At 46.5% G+C, this 14568-nt stretch overlaps 1 protein-coding gene across 2 annotated transcripts in view; it reads left to right on the top strand.

Annotated features, from left to right (window-relative positions):
- Positions 1-14568, top strand: part of LOC138527316 (cytosolic phospholipase A2 gamma-like) — a 442073-nt gene that overhangs the window by 273350 nt on the left and 154155 nt on the right. For both annotated transcript variants that reach the window (XM_069638380.1, XM_069638375.1), the window contains 2 exons: positions 806-928; positions 1516-1641. In XM_069638380.1, coding sequence (XP_069494481.1) covers positions 806-928; positions 1516-1641 — 249 coding nt within the window. The remainder of the gene's footprint in view (positions 1-805; positions 929-1515; positions 1642-14568) is intronic.

The raw sequence follows: 14568 nt of genomic DNA, 5'->3' as shown, positions 1-14568 counted from the left end.
TTGAGGGATTTTAAATAACTATTGGTGCATCATCCACAGACAATACAGGTTTGCAGCCTTAGAGTCATATAAAGGCGGCCACCATTGCCTGCAAAGTTTGGGTATGAGGTTCTGTGCAAAGATTCTGCATCAGCTTGGAAACTGGATGTCCCTTTCTCTGGTTTCAAAGCAAATTGTGTAATTGGCGAACCCAGGAGTCATCATGAGGATGTGTCTATAACATGAGGGTCTATGCAAAGAGTAGACATAGATTGTCAAGTTGATACTCCTCTCTGGTTGCACAACCAATTGATCAATGACTAATCAATGGGTCAGCATGAAGATGTGCCTATAACATGTGTATCTGTTCGCAAAAGAATAATCACACCCTAAATTACCCAGAAGAGGACCACATGCCATGGCCATCTGGGCATCACATAGTATCCTGCAGTGAGATTCATCATCAGAGTGTGCAATATCAGCCAGTGCTCGTGCATGCTTGCCATATGCAACTGCACAAAAGAGGGAAATTCACTCCCATTGGTCCATCTATGCTGGACTCGAAATCACCAACACCAAACCAACAGACATGATCCTAGTCCAAATGTTAACATTTGAATTTTAGAGCTACGATAACTTCCTGCCATGAGGACACCCTGATGGTACCTGTCCAGATTATTATCACAGTTACGACTTTCTTCACCGATTGCTCAGCATCCCAATGTCCCTGCCAGAGCTCAGAGATCATTAAGTAACTGTTTAGGACATTTTAAATAATTATTTTGAAAATAGCTATTCAGATCCAAACTTTTTTCTTTCCTTTCAGGTTTTCTTTTAGGTGCTGATCTCTCTAGATTGACTTCGCTTATCTCAGACTTGAAAAACAGCCTTGCTGGAGGAAAAGGCGATGAGAAGGGAATTTTAGATCAGATGCTCAGCACCATGTCAGGCAAGAGACTTTGATCCATTATAAATCATTCACAGTCATTCACAGGAATTGTTGTTTCCCTTCCTGTGATTGGTTGCAATCTGTACTGGTTGCTTTGTTTTGTCTCATAATGGCTGTGTTTTGTTTTTCCTGCTGATTTTGTCTCATCCAATCACTTCAAGTTGCTTTTGCAATTTACTGCTTCCCCTCAGTGTTTGGTGCACCTTGCTCTCTTGCTGCTTTGTTTCTCAGCCTGATTGCTGCAGGGTGTTCTTTACTTATCGCTGTGACTCTTGCACTGCTGGTTGTTTCTCCCAATTATTGAAGCGTTACTGCCATTAATACTGCAGTCGCTTCAGCGGATTTCTATGTGTTTCACTGATCAGTGTGTCAGTTCCCTATGTCGATGCACCCGTCATTGGCCCTCAACCGTGATGGGGATCGTTGGGTCTATCCCACTTACTGTTGTGTTCCTTCTGAGTTTTCGATCCCTGGTGCTGTTTTGAGTGTCCACTACATGCGTTGCTTTGCATTCCCCACAGGTAACAGAGTCTTTAAAAAATCTCATATCTATTTATCCCGCTGAACATTTTGTCTTGTTTACACAGGAAAGAAAGACAGCACCTCCTACCAACATATTAACTTGATGAAGGACAACTGGGATACAAGCAGTGTCCAGGGAAAAGAAAATTTGGTTACAATTTTAGGCGCTGTGATGGCAGTGGAATCCAATGGCAAGTATCTAAGGCAATCATTTTGCATTTCTTGTCCAATGGTTGTCAATAGGGACCGTGGGTCGCTTTTGCTATGATTTTTATTTCATTTTGGCAAAAGCCTATTGCGCAAGCATTGGTCCCGTTTATAGTGGAGTGTATATAATTGCTATGTTCACGCAGGTTGGCATGCGTGAACGTCACATCATTATAGTCTAGGACAGGGGTCTGCAATCTGTAGCTCTCCTGGTGTTTTGGACTACACCTCCCATGATCCCTCAGAATTTCCTATGCTACTTTGGGTTAACGGGAGCTGTAGTCCAAAACATCTGCAGATCCAAAGGTTGCACACCCTTGGTCTAGGATTTACAAGGAGTGAAGTGGCTGCTTGTTGGGTACAGCCAGTAGGGTGTGTCATGGTGTTTAGACCATGGAAGGCACTTTGAAATTTAAGGCACAACCCCTTCTTGCAGGGGTTAGACGGACCAGTATAACTTTCAAGATTCCAAAGACTTGTTATGTTTTGTTACTGGGATTTGTATCGTTCACTGCTGCCATTTGCATGGTAGTCAGGCATCTAAATAAAGCAGCTTTCAGGCCATTCCTTTTGTGAAAGTGATTTGGTCGAGCTCTGTGTGATGGGCCACACATTCAAGAGCACTAATATGTAGAATTAATTGTAATGCTTTATTCTGACGTAGGTCCATATGCTAATAAACACAACATACTAAAAAATCAATTCCTGTATATCAGAAAAAATCATTATGCCAGGCAAATAGCTTTAAGCTTTGCATGCTCGCCTTGGCAACAGAACGATGCCCTGTATCACAGGTCCGATACCATGGAGGGCGAACCCAGCCCTACACTTCCCACATCCCCATGTGATAAACAGTGAACCCACATTGGAGCTCATGTACAAGTCTTCCATAATGTTGCGGTAGGGACCCATTACGAGTGCACCTTCAAGTACACAGGTTCCCGCTGACAAATTGTCATAATCATACAGTGTGCAAAAGGGCAGGGCAAAAAGATAGCATATACAGTGCACAGCACTTTTGCACTCGGCCGTGCAAAGAAAGTAAACGTGGCCTGCTATGTACGCATGGGCAGTCAGCATTTACAATGGATTACTATGGAGTCCACCTGCATTTTGCTGGAGCAAAAATCCAGCAGACTCCATGTGATCCCCGGAATTTGCACGGGCATGCAAATCCATGCTGGTTCAAATGCTGGAGTATTCGTATGGTGGAAAGGAAGGGAGCTGTGGAAACGTACAATATTATCTGCCTCTACTCTCGGAGATACAAATGAATACAAATTTGCCATAATGGAAATGACATTCATAAAATCCTTACACAAGGCTTTTTACGCATGTCATTTCCAGTACATAGGGCTCAACCTGAGCTCCATTGTGGGTGAAAGTGATGGGAACAAGTAACAGCAGTTACCAAGAGCTCTAAAATTAGCTTTTTGGTAATAGTCTCACCCAAAAAAGACGAAAACGTTTTGGGGCACAAGTACAGCTATTAGAGTCTTGCACATCTTTGCAAGTCTCTGTGTCAAGTATCCTGGCCTTGCGCGGAGGTAGCACGTACACCTGCTTCCCCGTTGGGTATTGGTGCCTGGACTATGACCACCGCAGGCTGCCGCGACCCGCCGGGGAAAGAGGGTTAGGGTCCGCTGGATTGGATGGGTGAGGGGGAGTTAGGGTAACCGGGTTGAATTTTAGGGAAGGGAATTGGGTGGGTGAGGATAGGGATGGATAGGGTAGGCAAGGATGAATAGTTCCTAGGCTCCCTCCTGGGTGCCTTCGATGTTTTGTCTCCGCCCACTCGTTCTTACATACATCAAATGGTATTCCTCTAGTGATTTACACTCTAGTCTTGACACGACACACACAACACACACTGAAACCTGTAAACAAGATTCCAAATTGCATAAACCCCCTCGTGTTTCACATTACTTAGGCATAACCCCCACAATGGATAGCAACTATTCACATTATCGTTAGGAGTCACAACCATAGCAGCACTTAGCTCTGAATGATGCTGGTGATGTGGCGAGAGAGTTCCGCTACAGGCTTGGATTCTAGGACTCTTGATTTTGCAACCAAACGGGAGCGCCGCTACAAAAGAACAAAAGCACGTATGAGTTTTACGTTGCGTACTTGCCAAGTCACACTTCCAGTTCCCACTGAATGCGGGCTAAAGATTTGTGCCGGAGTTCCGACACCCACACACACACTCTTTACTATGATGGGCCTTCGGCCCCGTTAACTAGAAACATCCGAAAACGAGCTTCGTAGTGCTCGTAAAACTCTTTTGAAGTCCGGGGAGGTGAACGAAATAAGGTTCCCTCTCCGGAGCCCCAGCTATGGTTCCCCGCTCAAACAGCCCACAGTCTAGCTCAGCGGAAGGTAAGTGCACTTATCTCTAGCGTTGCGCGGGGCCTGCAGGGGAAGCAGGCGGGGTGTGGCCCCGCGAATCGCTGCCTGCAGGAGCCTCCGGAACATGCGTCTGAGTCCTCCGGTGTTCTCGAGCGCAAGCGATGCTTCCTGGTTCAGTTGTGCGCATGCGCGGAAGCTGGGGCGGTGTCCGGAGCGCAATGCGCATGCGCGGAGGCCGTTTCGGTGTCCTGAAGGGTTCTGGAGGCTCGTGGACACACGAGCCTCCTGGGTAATGTAGTCCTTTGGCGTCCTTGCGCCCCCTGAGGGCTTTATGTCGTACTGCGAGACTCCTCCTGCACATAACACAAAGCAAGGTCCTGAAATACAGGCATTTCTTATGCTTGGACATGTTGACAACATGTTTTACCATTGAACATTGTTTACTTTGAGCACCACCGGTCCCTATTACATGTGGAACCCTGACAGTACTCCCCCCTCCAGCAGGACCTGGTTTACCAGGATATCTACGGTGAAAGGCTCTCACTAGGCGGGAAGCGTGGACCGCAGTAGCAGGTTCCCACGACTGCTCTTCAGGCCCGTAACCCAACCAATCAATAAGATAATACAGCTTACCATTTTGACGGCGGGAGTCTAAGATGGCCTTTACTTCATATTCCGGGATTCCATCCACAATAGTGGGTGGGGGATTTTTTAGTTGGGCGGACTTTGGAGCTGGTTTCAACAAGGCTATATGAAAGACCGGATGTATGCGCATCTGGGCTGGTAACGTCAGTCGTACTGCTACAGGGTTTATGAGTTTTTCTACAGGAAAGGGCCCTATATATCTTGGTTGGAATTTCCGAGGACCCTGCAACCGGAGATTGCGTGTTGCCAACCACACCTTGTCTCCAATCTTATACACAGGGCCTAATCTTCTCTTTTTATCGGCATATTGTTTGTATTTTTGTTTTGCAGTTGCTAGACTAGATTAGCAAGAATACTACGCCATATTTCCTCAAGTTTTTGTCTGTGTGATTGGGCGGCTGGAACCCTGTCTGGAATGGTATGGGGAACAGGCTGAAATCGAGGGTGGTAACCATACGTACCATAAAATGGGGTTGCTTTAGTAGACGCATGTATAGCGTTGTTGTAAGCCAATTCAGCAAGCCAGATCGTATCAGCCCAAGTGGCTTCATTTTCGTAGGTCATGCATCGTATGTACTGCTCGAGGGTCTGGTTCACCCGTTCTGTCTGCCCATCGGTTTCGGGGTGGTAGCTACTGGACAGCTTTAGGTTAATACCTACCGAACTACAAAAGGCTCGCCAGAAACGGGATGTGAACTGTGACCCCCGATCAGACACGATGTGCTGTGGGATGCCATGTAGGCGTACGATGTTCTGAAGAAAGAGGTCCACCAATGTTTTGGCCGTTGGTACCCCTTTACAGGGAATGAAATGTGCTAATTTAGTTAGTGAATCCACCACCACCAGTATGGTGGTTAATCCATGGCATGCTGGCAGATCTACTATTAAATCTAATGATATCGTGTGCCAAGGTACTGGTGGCGTAGGCAGGGGCTGTAATAAACCAGCAGGACGTTGATGGTCAGATTTATTTCTCATACAACATTCACATGTAAGTACATATTGTTGAATATCTTGCTTCATTTTGGGCCACCAGAAGTGACGCATCACGAGTTCACACGTTTTAGCTGTTCCAGGATGCCCCACAAAAGGAGAATCATGACACCATTTAATGGCACGTTGTCGGATGGTAGTGGTTGGAAGATACAAGGCTGTTCCTAGGAAGGGTAATCCGTCTTTAACTGTTCTCCCTATGCTCGGGTCATGCCATTGCGCTAATTCTTGTGCCGTTAGCGCTTTTCGAATATCGTCGAACATGTCATCGACTGTAATACTACCAACGATACGTGCAAGGGGCACGATTGGTTTTGGTTCTTCCTCTTTAATGGTCTCTGGACCAGGTTCTGGATAACGAGACAGGATGTCAGCTTTTTTATTTTCTGTTCCTGGGCGAAATGTCACTATGAAATCAAAGTCAGCAAAATACATCGCCCACCGCAATTGTCTAGGACTTAAGGCCTTAGCAGATCTTAGGAATTGTAGGTTTCTATGATCAGTGAGGATCGTGATGGTGTGTTGTGCGCCCATCAAATAATGGCGCCATTCACTAAATGCTGCTTTAATAGCTAAAAGTTCCCTATCGGCTATTATGTAATTTCTTTCCGCAGGAAGCAAAGAACGAGAGTAGTATGCCACAGGATGTAGCTGCCCAGTATGATCTCGTTGTGATAATATCGCACCCAATGCATAACTGGAGGCGTCGGTTTCCACTACATATGGGCGAGTGGGATCTGGATGGAGTAATATTGGTGCTGTAGTAAATGCTTTCTTCAGGGCCTGGAAACTGGCTTCTGCCTCCTTATCCCACCGAAACACTACCCCTTTTTTCAACAAACGAGTGATTGGCTGCACTTTCGTTGCAAATCCGTCTATAAATCGACGGTAGAAATTGGCAAAGCCTAACACTGATTGCACTTCTTTTACCGAGGTAGGGGACGGCCATTCCGTGATGGACTGCACCTTCTTCTGATCCATTGTCACTCCTTCTGGAGACAAAATAAACCCCAGAAACTCTATTGTGGTTTGGTGGAATTCACACTTTTCCAGTTTAGCATATAACCGATGATCCCTTAAGCGTTGCAAGACCGCTCTCACGTGTTTCTGATGTTCCTCTAGGTTCCGTGAATAGATGAGTATGTCATCTATGTAGACAACTGTAAAAACGTCTAGGTACCCCCGTAGGACCTCATCCAGGAAGTGCTGAAAGGCGGCGGGTGCATTGCAAAGGCCGAATGGCATGACCTGATATTCATAAAGGCCGAATTTTGTTCTGAAGGCAGTCTTCCATTCGTCCCCTTCACGCACCCGCACCAGATGATAGGCACCCCGTAGGTCCAACTTGGTGTATATTTTGGCCTCACGAACTTGGTCCAACAACGTGGGAATCAGAGGTAATGGATATCGGTTCTTTATCGTCATTCGGTTAATTGCTCTGTAGTCTATACAAGTTCTTAAGTCCCCAGTCTTTTTGGGAACGAAGAATAAAGGCGATGATACGGGTGACGTTGAATGACGTATAAAGCCGTTAGCTAGGTTTGTCTTGATATAATCCTTCAGATGTTCATTTTCGGATTCTGTCAGTGCGTAAATGCGACTGCAAGGTAGCGCTGCCCCGGGTTCTAAGTCGATTCTGCAGTCAAAAGGCCTGTGGGGAGGCAAAGTCTCTGCTGCGGTTTTACTGAAGACGTCTCTATAATCCTGGTATTCTACGGGCAAGCCGCTTCCAATACTGCCAATTACATGTCCCTTAACATGGGTTTTGTTGCAATTTTTGGAACAGAAAGCTGAGACGAATTTCACCGTCCCTTGGGACCAATTAACTTCTGGGTTATGAGTCCTCAACCAGGGCAACCCTAGGATAACTCCGAATTGTGGCGCGGCAATGACATCGAACTGGATTTCTTCCTGGTGTGGTGGGTCGCACTCTAAGTGTACCCATTCAGTTTGCTGTGTAATTTAACCCGACGTCAGTGGCGAACCATCCACCGACTGAACTTCCTCCTTGCGTCCCTTATCCACCAAAGGGATTCCTAATTTAGACACTAATGTTTGATCTATAAAGTTCCCTGTGGCTCCAGAGTCCACCATCAAGGATGCCGAGCACTGTTGATCCCCCCAACGTATGATACCTGGAACTGTAACATGTGTTACTTGTGGTTGCAAGGTATTAGCTAAAAGTCTAGGGGTGTTTTCTGGTGGGCTCGCCCGGGCCACCCTCACTGGCGAGCTTTCTCGTTTCCCGGCAATTCTTTCTTGGGCTTAGTTGGACACTCTCTAACAAAGTGGCCCGACTTCCCACAATAGAGACAGAGTTTTTCTCGTCGTCTCTTGTCCTTCTCCTCTTTGGACAGAGGGCCGCGAACGGTTCCTATTTGCATTGGTTCATCGCTTGTTTTGCTAAGTTTCGATTGCTGCTGTTGGTCTAGCCTAACCACTGGTTTGTTATCCCACTTTCTTCTATCCTGCTTCCTCTCGCTTTGCCTCTGATCAAGCCGTAGTGCTAGGTCTATCATGGAAGAACAAGTATCGGGTTGAGGGTCTACTTGCGCTATAAGGTCTTTTATATCATCACGGAGCCCCTGATAGAAAAGCGCAAGTCGCTTTTCCTGTGGCCAATCGGCTTCCACCGCCAACCGATTAAAGGTGGTAACATATGTCACTAAATCCTTCCCTCCTTGACGCAAGGTAAGCAGCTCCCTGTCTTTTATTAAGGTCGCTGCCCTTCTATTGAATATTTTACCAAACTCTTCAAGGAATCGGTCCCAATCATACAACAGCCCATCGTCCTTGGTAACTAGTGGCGTGGCCCAGGATGCGGCATCTCCACCTAAGTACGAAATGACGAAGGCAGTGCGAGCTTGGGCAGTACGGAAGACTGTAGGTTTCGTAATGAAATGCAACTGGCATTGCATTACGAACTGATCGAACCGTTGGCAATCCCCATGATACCTCTCAGGGGCTGCCAAAGGGAGTGGAGGCTCAGTGGACACCTGGACCTGTACGGGGATAGGTGGGGCATGATCGCTAGGCAAAGGTGTGGCTTGAGCTGCGGCCTGGACAGTAAGCGTATGAACCTGCCCCGCCAGAGAGGCGTAATCCTGCCTAGTGGCATGCAACTCATTCTTTAGATCCTGTAAGGCTGCCAACACAGCCTCCATGGCGACGTGCTACCTGGGCGCGTGATAATACTTGGGCTTGCCCTCCTGTCAAGTATCCTGGCCTTGCGCGGAGGTAGCACGTACACCTGCTTCCCCGTTGGGTATTGGTGCCTGGACTATGACCACCGCAGGCTGCCGCGACCCGCCGGGGAAAGAGGGTTAGGGTCCGCTGGATTGGATGGGTGAGGGGGAGTTAGGGTAACCGGGTTGAATTTTAGGGAAGGGAATTGGGTGGGTGAGGATAGGGATGGATAGGGTAGGCAAGGATGAATAGTTCCTAGGCTCCCTCCTGGGTGCCTTCGATGTTTTGTCTCCGCCCACTCGTTCTTACATACATCAAATGGTATTCCTCTAGTGATTTACACTCTAGTCTTGACACGACACACACAACACACACTGAAACCTGTAAACAAGATTCCAAATTGCATAAACCCCCTCGTGTTTCACATTACTTAGGCATAACCCCCACAATGGATAGCAACTATTCACATTATCGTTAGGAGTCACAACCATAGCAGCACTTAGCTCTGAATGATGCTGGTGATGTGGCGAGAGAGTTCCGCTACAGGCTTGGATTCTAGGACTCTTGATTTTGCAACCAAACGGGAGCGCCGCTACAAAAGAACAAAAGCACGTATGAGTTTTACGTTGCGTACTTGCCAAGTCACACTTCCAGTTCCCACTGAATGCGGGCCAAAGATTTGTGCCGGAGTTCCGACACCCACACACACACTCTTTACTATGATGGGCCTTCGGCCCCGTTAACTAGAAACATCCGAAAACGAGCTTCGTAGTGCTCGTAAAACTCTTTTGAAGTCCGGGGAGGTGAACGAAATAAGGTTCCCTCTCCGGAGCCCCAGCTATGGTTCCCCGCTCAAACAGCCCACAGTCTAGCTCAGCGGAAGGTAAGTGCACTTATCTCTAGCGTTGCGCGGGGCCTGCAGGGGAAGCAGGCGGGGTGTGGCCCCGCGAATCGCTGCCTGCAGGAGCCTCCGGAACATGCGTCTGAGTCCTCCGGTGTTCTCGAGCGCAAGCGATGCTTCCTGGTTCAGTTGTGCGCATGCGCGGAAGCTGGGGCGGTGTCCGGAGCGCAATGCGCATGCGCGGAGGCCGTTTCGGTGTCCTGAAGGGTTCTGGAGGCTCGTGGACACACGAGCCTCCTGGGTAATGTAGTCCTTTAGCGTCCTTGCGCCCCCTGAGGGCTTTATGTCGTACTGCGAGACTCCTCCTGCACATAACACAAAGCAAGGTCCTGAAATACAGGCATTTCTTATGCTTGGACATGTTGACAACATGTTTTACCATTGAACATTGTTTACTTTGAGCACCACCGGTCCCTATTACATGTGGAACCCTGACACTCTGTGAACATCTTTGCAGCCATTTCAAAGCAATTGCAAGTTCTCTTGCAAGGGTGTAAAGTTAAATGCAAATGCAGTATCAATTAGCAACAGGAATCACTTGCAAATATTACACATCGACTTTTACAACAGTAACACATCTACAAAATACTACCTTTCTCCACCTGCTCAGCTGTATAAAATAGTTTATATAGACACAGCAACGTTTCAGGACAAGGGGAGACTACAACATTCGGAAAACAGAAGGCGAGGGGAACAAGTGTCAGAAAGAATCGTCCTTCTTGAAGTCTGGGTGGGTTTGCTGAGCCTTTATAACTCCAGCAGCACCTTAGTGACGTGTTTCCAATCCCCTTGGGTCCTAAACATGGGTGACTGATTTATGTGTGACGCTAGACTGCCATCTGATTCACACAGACTCCTAAAGGCTTTTCTGACTGTTCTAGTGTCCACTCTCTTCAACGCGGTCCTTAACCAAATGATTGACACATGCTAGATTGGTCCCAGTTCATACTGTAGATTGTACAACCTGGAACATCCCAAACGGAATGGGTGTATGCATTTTCCTGACCAGGGTTTGACATCTCTTCAAGATTTCATGCACTGACCCAAAGTAAGTTGCCCTCCAGGTAGAGTCTCTGTATGACCTCCATATAGGCTGTTTCTAATTGGGTGATATCTCTAGCATCAAAGAAATCTGTTTTGAGAATTGGAACCTTTCCGTGGGCCTTGGACCGTCTGCTTCTTAAATAAGTAAGATGTATATGTCTTAATTGGGAGTAAATATGACTGAGCAACTCAAAACTTAGAATTGAGCAATCCAAGGCCAAATCCCCTAACCATATTCTAAGAAGATGTGTTATGTTAAGTTATTGGGATTTATAGCACACACTGCTGCCATCTATATGGTCTGCAGGCACTCTTGTGGATCTGAAACAGATGGGGCTGTGTTAGGTTAGTGGAGGGGGATGGAAAAGGCAAGATAGTGTTGTTATTGTGTTGGTGAGTGAAGACTCGAATTAACCTTGAGCCCCAGGAAGCCAAGTCCCAGTGGAGGAAAACTACAGTGGGACACACAGGAGCAAAATGCAGCAAGCAGAACCGCAGTGGAGCACCTCTGTGCAGTAAAGTTTAGGGTAGAAAGTAGAATGCTGAGCGGGTTAGCTAAGGGCGCAAATAATAAGTCATATATAGCAAGATATAGCATGCCCGAGCAAGGCATGATAAGGGCCACAAAGCATAACCAAACATTAGAGGTATGAATTATTTTATTTTATTTTTATTTAACGTGTTTACGTGGTTATACAGTTGACAACCTTTAATCACAAATTCATCCTTTTAACTAAAACAAATTCTTCCTTTTAAATGAAGATAAAACAAAACAAAAATATGCTTGCATATCAAAAGATGGCAGATCACGACGCTATTTCATTGGTGACTAGGAGTTGTGCTTTGATGATAATTAGTAATTTGCCGCAGGCCAAAGTTATTGATGCCTTTTCGCCGGCCAACATCATCTTCCACCATAAGTTCTTTGATCTATGGCCATACTTTTGAATAGCATCAATCATTAGTGCTTCTCTCGGGATTGAAAGAGCTGTACAATCCATTACTAGATGTCGTACATTTTCAATTGAATCTTCTTCTTTGCATATGCGACATGTTGGCGGACAAGATGTATGAACTTTAGGTTCAGAAAAAGGGCTGTCTGAGTGATGGAAACCCAGGCACTGACTTCACCTTCTTTGATATGTTGAAAGAATTCAACAATTTGGCCACTTGCACCAACCCTTCCAAAAACAATAATGATCCTCCGGTTATAAATAGTGGTACATATTCCATTGATAGATGCACCATTGTTTAAAAAATATGATAACTTTAAGGACAGCCAACACTTGTGTACCAGCGGTCCTCCAAAACTTGTAATGAATAGTTACCACAACTAGTTCAAAAAGGAGCGCACACCGGACAAGAAGTAATGCTGTTTTTTACAGCTGGGCAAGCACAAATCAAACAGAACAGTGGAACAAAACTGGTTGATGAGAGCTGACAAACTGGTACACAGCAAACATCATTTATATACTGCTAATACAATGTTTGTGGAGTAAGAAACAGTTGACTTCAAACTTCACGTCTTTGCAGTTCCCTCAAAGCTTACTGGTTAAAATAAGTCATACCCCTATAGCTAGACATATGTTAGTGAAACATGATTGGAGCAAACAGATCTGCCCTCTCCCAGTTAATCTCCTCCCCATGTGGCGCCACATTGCTTTTTGCTCCACCCACAAGCAATTTGCAATGAGTATTAACACATTTGTGCTGGCCTCCCATCCTTTATTCATCTGCCATTGGCCAGCACCAAAGCAGAAGGAACACGAGGCACCTTGAACTAGTGGGAAGGGAGACATTCACATGGCATCTGCAAGATAGCAACCTTCTCTAACACTGTAGTGGATACTGTGGGGGTTGGTTACCTTTAAGGGATACCAGAACTTACCGCCTGATTGATTATTAAGGAAACATGCCTCCATTCCACCTCCCGTTCCCATGCAAGCTGGCCAAAGGGCAATTTAAAGCTGCCTTGGGGTCATGTGAGTGCTTCTATGGATCAGGTGAACTTCCTCAGCTCCCACGAGCAGCTGTGGAACGGGCTTGCTGACCTTGATTACATCAGCCAGTGCTGTCTCAGTGACTATGGTCTGCTGGAGACGAGCGGCCTGAGTTCAGCTTCCCCTGTCCCTCTACCATAGTACGCGGGTCATGTGTTCAAAGTGGGCCTTGAGGGTGAAGCCCTTCCTGTGGAATCCCCATAGGGTACGCTTATCTGTGGTTTCACCTTTCACATGCTTATGCATAGCTCTTTGTGTTGGTGTTGTCATTAACACAGTGTCCCCCTACCCTTGTTCTTTCCAAGGCCTGATCTGAAGACTGGCTACAGCTACCAGAGTCCCTTTGTTTCCCCCATAGGTGGTGTCCCTGCCTATCCCATGTATTTCCTCAATTGGTAGGTATGCCCCCTGTCTGACGCTGAATCAGCACTTTCATTACATTCCCCACTTCGATCGATCTTTCATTCAGTACCCTCTTTCCCATCATCTCCCTACATTGCTCTTTGGGCATCCAGAACTGTGTTACCCTGTTTATGTCCCCTCCTTCTGCTTCATACCCTTCCAGTGTGTCCCCAATTATTAGACGATCCGGTCCATCAAGGGAGAATGCCACCCAAAAAGCATCATAGTTTTCTACATTTGGTGGGGGTGCTGCAACACCACATGCACTCCATCCTCTCCCTCATTCAGCTTGGGAGGCTGCCCTTCAAGTTCGTTACCATCCTCATTAATTTTATTAACACACATTATATACTGTGCTTTTCTCCTGTGACAATCGCACCGACTGATGATCCACTGACCGACACAGAAGGCAATGAGCATCACGACGAGCACTGGGACAGTTATTTTGAACATAGCTGCTACCCACTCTGGCACCTAGGAAAATAGTGAATCGAGCCAATTGTTTGGCGCGGTATGATGCGTTTGTTTGACCATTCTTTTGTGTAGGGTACGTATCTCTTTGACAGCTTCCGTAAGTGTCTCATTGGTAGCATTGTTGGAAGGTAATGCTGTGCAGCTGCTACTTCCTATTTTATGGCAGACCCCGCCCTCCATTGCAGTCATCAAGTTGAGAACAAACCTGTTTTGCAAGGCCATCACGCGCAGGGCACAGAGCTCTTCTTGCTCTGCGTTCAGTCCTTTTTTTGACATGTTTGCTAACTGGAGCACTTCATGCCAGGTTATCTGCAGCCATTTAACGTTGTTGGCTGCTTGTACCCCGGGAAGTACAAGGGATTTAAAGAAAATGTAAGCTTTGCTGAAAAGTTTTGAATGCAGTGGGATTGCCTCCAAGTTCTGTGTTGATTCTGCAGATAAGTAGTTGCTGTTCCTTTACTTCCTTGCCATTTGCTTTGGCTTGTCTCTCACTTCCTTCAACTATTCTTCCGTATTCTTTTCCCTTAGTGTAGAAAGTTCATTGAAAGGTAGCAAGTCTGCCCGAGGTAGAACCGATGCAGGGCTGTGAAGGGTCACAAGTGCGCATATCCCTCCCCATTCTTGTGGCAGCTAGGCATAAGCGCTAGAACCGCAGGCACACCAAAAATCCATAACTGCTGCTGTCCCTTTCTGCAATGCTGAGATGCTCAACGTCCTCTCTCAGCCAGTGCTCAACCCCAGCGCAATCATCCCAGCTGCTCTGAAACACAAAGAATGCTGTGTGAGCGATTTTATGTAAACTGGATGGTGATTTGCATCTGTCCATGTCAAAGCATGTACATTGAGAATCCATATTTCCTGGTACTCACTATTTATTTTCATTACCACCCCTTCTTCATAAATCCCCAGCCCTTCTG

This window comes from Ambystoma mexicanum, chromosome 1q (assembly GCF_040938575.1).
Source record: "Ambystoma mexicanum isolate Mex_15411 chromosome 1q, UKY_AmexF1_1, whole genome shotgun sequence".
NCBI lineage: Eukaryota > Metazoa > Chordata > Amphibia > Caudata > Ambystomatidae > Ambystoma > Ambystoma mexicanum.
Note: the sequence above shows the minus strand (reverse complement) of the source record. Positions and strands in the feature narration are given on the sequence as shown.